The sequence below is a fragment of the Morone saxatilis genome, unplaced genomic scaffold (assembly GCF_004916995.1).
Source record: "Morone saxatilis isolate NCDOM2014 unplaced genomic scaffold, NCSU_SB_2.0 Contig4, whole genome shotgun sequence".
Taxonomy (NCBI): domain Eukaryota; kingdom Metazoa; phylum Chordata; class Actinopteri; family Moronidae; genus Morone; species Morone saxatilis.
Window position 1 is genome coordinate 12,278,118 of NW_023339984.1, and position 6,339 is coordinate 12,284,456.

Here is a 6,339-nt window from a genome sequence, read left to right on the forward strand (position 1 = left end):
AGGTCAGAGGTCAGAGGTCAGTCTGTAAATGGGTTGTAACAAGGATGTGAAATATGTTGAGGTCAAAGGGCAAGACTTAAAGGGCAATCAGATAGTGGAGTTTATGTTTTTTCAACAATTAGTTTGGTAATTTGTTTGGAGTATGATATATTTAAAGCAATAGTTCAACATTTTGGGAAATATTCTTGTCTTGGATGAGAAGATACCACTCTCATATCTAGAGCCAGGAGATGATTAGCTTAGCAGAAAGACTGGAAACAGCTCACCTAGCTCCTTCCGGTGTTAAAAAATATGCTTACTAACAGTCCTAAAACCCAACAATAAACATTATGACGACAATTTGGGATTATCTGGAGAGTTATATGCTTAAAGTGTTGTAATTTACTTATCAACATGAGAGTCTCATCTGACTGTCGGCAAAAAAACAATAAGCTTATTTCTCAAAATCTGTAACTATTCCTTTAAAATATGCATTTTAGGCTTGAATAAGAGAGACTATCAAAGACCCTCATTTCCCTTCTGTTAAAAATATGAATAGATAAATCAATTAGAAAAACTTGAACTTGAACTTATTTGGCTGTACCTGCCAACCAGGTTTCCCTCCTTAGGTAGTTTGTGTAAGTTCAGTGTAGTTAAATGAGACTACAGCTAATTTTCAGGGTTTATGAATGACACTTGTAACATGTAGGTTGATTTGCCAGGCAGAAAGAGAGGAATTGTTAAAAAAAGAAAGATACTGAATACGTGGAGAAGAAGATATAAAAAGAAAACAGCAGGAAACTTGGAGGGAGAATTTTTTTCCATTCGCTATTCCCCCTCTCTGCATTTTTTTTTCTCCGCTTTGTGAATGGTGAGAATGGCGCTAACCCCGTTCTGAAGCAGAGCCTCGGGTCACTAACTCAAACCATACCATGTCCGAGCTCCCATGTCTCTCCCCTCCACTCCGACTGGGCTGGAGATCATTATAATAGACTGCAGACCTCCAGATGCCTTGCAGGTGAAACAGGTGGTGCAGAGCGGCTGCTGCCCGCCTCCACTCGAACGTCCTCAATCCCCTCATTTCCTCACGGAGAAAGTTTGCTAATGAACGAACTGCTGTCGTTAAGGAGAGGAAGAGGTGCCATAAAGATGAAAACGAACGGAGAGGTAGGGCGGACAGCGAGGTGAGAGGGGAGGATGAGTCATCTGTAGGTGTTTTACAATGTGGTGGTAGAGACGAGATGAGTCTTCTGATCCCTGCAGGCACAAAATGGGCTGAAGACGAGGTAGGGAAGGGGGGAAATATTAAAAAAGTAGATGAGATAGAAAGAAGAAAGATGGAGTGCTGCAATATGGGCGGCACATTATAAAGGAGATCAAGAAATAGAAAGTTATTACAGAGCTGAAAGTGCTCTTTGTATGCTTCTGGCTTCTTCTGCCTCTCACTTCATGTTGATGACACCCAAAGTGAAATATTCCTCCCTTGTTATGAAGATGAATGGAGCCGATCGGAGCTAAGTGTGTTAGTGTTTAGGAGAGATGGATGCCTAAGTAGATGGGTCATCAGGTCCAGATGGGAACAACTCCCTTACACAACGCAATAGGCATGACCACTGCCGATTGGATCGATGGGAGATTCAGCTCCTGGAGGCTTTGCTCATTTACTGCAGACTCGAACTGAGTTGAACTGAACTGTGCTGGCTTCACATTATTACAGCATGCCGTATGGAGAATGAGAAAATGGAAGAAGCTATTTCATCCAAGGGTCATGGTGGCTGGTGAGTTGCTGCTAGCCAAATAGGCGGACATTAATACTTCATATATAGAGGGTTTCCCTGTCAGCTAATGTTCAGCTGCAAGTTAATTATAATGTCAATAAAAGTGAGAGTATTTGATACTCTTCTATTGCTGCCTGACTTTTATTGCTTGTTTGGGACCTTGGAAAGTCTCCATGGTTCTCCATGCTACTGCCGTCCCATTGCGGTTAACTGTACCTGGCAGTAAGTACAATAGATCAACATTTGGCATGAGGCTTGTTTTCTATTTTAACCCTTTAATCCCATTGTCAAAAACAATAATTTATCTGTCTGTCAAAATAAATAGGTTGCATTTTGTCCTATTTTAGAATAATCTGGGCTTTTTGAAAATTAATACAGAAAACCTCTGTTACAAAAGCTCTTTACAGAACAGTAATCCATCTAATGACTGAAATCTAGGTGTTTTTATCAAACTACTAACAACTATGAGCCGACAACAGCCTTATAACTGATCAGTTATACAGGCTAAAACAACAAACATTTACTAAAAGTAACTTTTACTTTGCTTTTCTCAAGTCAACTCACCTTCCTGACTTCATAGGGGTCAGGGGTCAGGGGTCAAAACCTAAAGTGTGAATAGTTTATACTATACTTAACTATTTACCACATTAGAGGGAGTGGGACACAACCAAATTCTGATGCTTACATGTTAGATTTTTATAATAGGACCAGTAAAATCCAAAGAGCCTACTTTTGCTTGTAAGGACCTCAGAACTATTAATATGTATTTATGTACAAGCATCACTTAAACAGCAACTTAAAGGTGTTCTGCTGGGACCGATAGATTAAAGCTCCCCCTCACAGGGAGAAAAGAGCCAGTATTCACTTTTTTGGATTTACCAAGAACACGTTTGAATATTCTGTTTTACTGATTATCAAGACCAAAACATGTAATGTGACCTTAGCCTGAACTCTTTTGACAATAATGTAAAGCCTCTAACTTCTATCTTTAGTAGCCTGTGCTCTTTACCACTGTGGCCTGATGTTGAACTAATGGATGGGGACAGATAAGGGACAGTTACAACCACATACAGTATCAGTGTAACGCCAGTGGGATTTGGTCTCTTTGGAACAATGACAGCGGCGCACTGTTTCTTCGACTTAGTAATCACTAATAAGTGAAATGAGTGTTTAATTAAAGAGGTTGTGGGTCAGATGACATCACACATCTACTTCCTCAATGATAACAAGCAGCAGGGTGAGGTCACTGTCCACAGGATGTGGTGAACATCTGCAATATTTTAATCTGTATGTAAACTTTAATTTATTTTTGCTGGATTCAGATGAAGCATTTGCTCTCTGTCTCACTTCAGATGCTGAACCACCGTGGATCCAGTGCCCCGGGAACATCATTGCAGAGACAGACGAGCGGCGCGGCACCGCCAACGTTAGCTGGAACGTCCCGACTGCCACCGACAACTCTAAAGAAGAGGTTGGATACTTTACAAAACGTGTACAGTAGTAGAGATACATAAAATAACATACATAATAATTTTTTTTTATCAAAGATTTTCATTTTATCTATAAAATGTTGGAAAATAGTGTAATATTTCAGAGACTGGAAAAGAAAATGTTTGCAGATTTCTAACAATTAATACAATCTCATACTAACTGATTAATCATTTCAGTTTTTGTTTTTTTTCAATCAGTTAACTCTTCCCTGTCACCACCTGTGGGTTGGGGCACCCCAAGTGGTCCCATGATAAATCCGATGGGTCATGCAATGATTAAAGAGGGACAAAAATAATTTTCTATGATTGTTGTTATTGTTCTTATAAAATATTGAGTACCTTTACTTATTTAAGTTCATAAACATTCTTCTAATTAAAACAGTATAGGAAGGAAAACTCCACAGGTGATAGAAGACCTAATTTTAATGGGTCACAAGCCAAGATAATCTGTCTAACATCCACGGCGTACTATATACGACAAAATTTTAATATGACTCATTAAGTCCAGTTTTGAGTCCAGTTCTTTATATTTTACTGTCTCTCCCTCCTCCAGGTGTTGGTGCAGGTGAAGCCAGTGTACACCCCTCCCCAGCTGTTCCCCATTGGAAAGGAAACCATCACCTACATTGCGACCGACCGCTCGGGGAACCAGGCCAACTGCTCCTTCACCGTGACTGTCATCGGTGAGTTCATCCTTCTGGAGACTGCATCAACGCAAACAATGTATGCTGCATATGGTCTCGTAAGGCTCATTTTAACGAGAGAGAGGAAAAGCAGAGACAAAAAAAGAAGACACAGTAGACTTGTTATTTTTGATGACTGTTGATATCTTTTCTAGAATTTAATCAATTACAAAAAATGAATGAAAAGTGACATATAAAGACAAAAACTTAGAGGACTTCTGACCTTGGTGCACTCTACTGGTAGTATTCCCTGAGTGTTAAATGAATAGGCTGAAAGCTGGGGTTGTCTCAGACGCTATACTGTAATAAAAATTCCACACATACTGACTTTAAAGACATCAAAAAAGACATCAAGATTTCTTCTGACTGAGCATGGCGTCTCCCTAATAACGACGTCAGCTTTTTTGGCTTTCTATCTGTTGTTTTGTCTCTTATGTCTCCCTGCTAATGCTGGCGAAAGTACACACAGCTGATGTGCTTTGTATACATATGAAAGATGTTTTAGATTACTGATTTGATTTCATAGCACAGCTGCCAAATTCCAGTTTAAGCATTCAAATACAATTTGCAAGTTGTTGATCGTGCCACTCTAAAGCACCATATCTACCTTGTGGTCTACGTTTCCACTGTTTGCTGAGCAATGTTTTGTTCAGTCAGATGTCTTTGTCAGATATGAAACATGTCCACAAGCAAGTTTTTACACATCACAAAACAATGACAATATGCAACACATTTTCATTATTAAAAGTCACTGGCTTCAACCCAGGGCAACCATGTCTTGAGTAATCATCTGCTGAAGGTGACAGCAAATAGTATGATATATTGTACATGTGAGGGCAAGAACATTTGTATTCAGCCACAGCTGCAGTGTGAATGTGAACATAATTAGCTCACATACTTGAACTCATAACTCACAACTTAAAGTCAGTTTTCAGCCTTTGTGAGCTTCAAACCAGTGGTTTCTCAATTACAGGACAGCCTCTCTATCCATCAGGGCAGACCCTACCGCCTGGTGTGTTTGTTACTCCTTCCACCCACCTCTGTGCTGCAGCTTATTTCTGTCATTCAGTGTATAACTGTGATTTAATTGAGGAGTCTGTCCACCCCCCCCCCAGCAGGTGCCAAACAGGGTTACTGCAGAGAGAGAAAAACAGGGGTGTCCCATGTCAACCGCTCGATAATCACAGCAGTCAGGGGGAAAAACCTCAAGCATGGTAGCCGTGAACATTTCCATATGTTATTATGGTGGTGGAACGTTGTGGTTTTTTATTAGAGACATGTGTTTAAGTAGTGCCCTCTGACACTCTGGTACTGCTGCATCAAAAAATAAGTCAGATCACAGCGTAGCACTCTGCTCCCAAGTGTGTTTCTCTTAATATCACAATAATCTATTCCAGTCTCTCTAAAATAAAAAAGGCTGCTATTGATAAGTTTAATGTTCACAAATGTGCTGTTTTTCACCGTATGTTTCTCCATCTGGTTACGAGGCATTACCGTTAACAACCTTACATCCCTTTCTAGATACGGAGCCCCCAGTGATTGACAGGTGCAGGTCGCCGCCCACGGTCCAGGCCACAGACACAGAGACTGCGGTCGTTTGGGAGGTGCCACAGTTTTCCGACAACTCAGGTATGTCTGGTTGTCGTTCTCAGACGGCAGCTCCGTCGATGGTTTATTCTTTTGCTCCTCTGTTCCACTCCGCTCCACCCTCTTCCTCCACTGATGATGGTTAAACAGGATCTTTTCCGTTTGGTGACTGGAAAAAGGGGATCAGGAGTGGGCTTTAAGTGTGTGTGTGTGTGTGTGTGTGAGTGAGAGACATTGGACATATGGTCCAGTGGTGAGAGAATGGATTGTAATTGTGTGCATGAATGCCTCGTTTGTGTGTCTGTGTTTAAGGGAGAGATAGAGAGAGAATAGGACTTGTGGACAGATGAAGTTGTTACAGTGTCTGTTAATGTCATTAATGTTAAAACAGAGGGAGGCAGCAGAGAGAAGCAGGTGTTTTTGCTATAAAAAATGCTCTTTAGTGCGATTTTGCACTCGTTCCATCCGTTTTTCACACAGTCAATTATGTGAGAACACACAGTACTTGACTCATACGGGAGTTAAATGTTTTTGAATTACTTGTCAAATCATAATTTTCGTTTCTTAATCAGAGTGACTGCAACACACATTGGATCTGGGTATTCATCACTGTCTCAGCAACGTTGACACTCCAGCATTACACCCACAGCAAAAATATTTATTTCTGGCTCCGCAGCGGTTCGCCCAGAAGTATTCACATTCTGAAACAGCAAAACTGCAGTGTTGACAACTAAAAGTATTGCATTAAAAATGGCCTAAAGTATAGAAGTATTGCCACTAAAATGTACTTCAGTATCAAAAGTAAAAGGAAGGATGAAGGAA

The 6,339-nt window shown here is 40.5% G+C and overlaps 1 protein-coding gene across 2 annotated transcripts in view; it reads left to right on the top strand.

Moving 5' to 3' along the window:
* svep1 (sushi, von Willebrand factor type A, EGF and pentraxin domain containing 1) overlaps nucleotides 1-6,339 on the top strand; it is an 86,274-nt gene that overhangs the window by 49,928 nt on the left and 30,007 nt on the right. For both annotated transcript variants that reach the window (XM_035675054.1, XM_035675056.1), the window contains exons 8-10: nucleotides 3,110-3,228; nucleotides 3,801-3,930; nucleotides 5,452-5,559. In XM_035675054.1, the coding sequence (XP_035530947.1) occupies nucleotides 3,110-3,228; nucleotides 3,801-3,930; nucleotides 5,452-5,559 (357 nt within the window). The remainder of the gene's footprint in view (nucleotides 1-3,109; nucleotides 3,229-3,800; nucleotides 3,931-5,451; nucleotides 5,560-6,339) is intronic.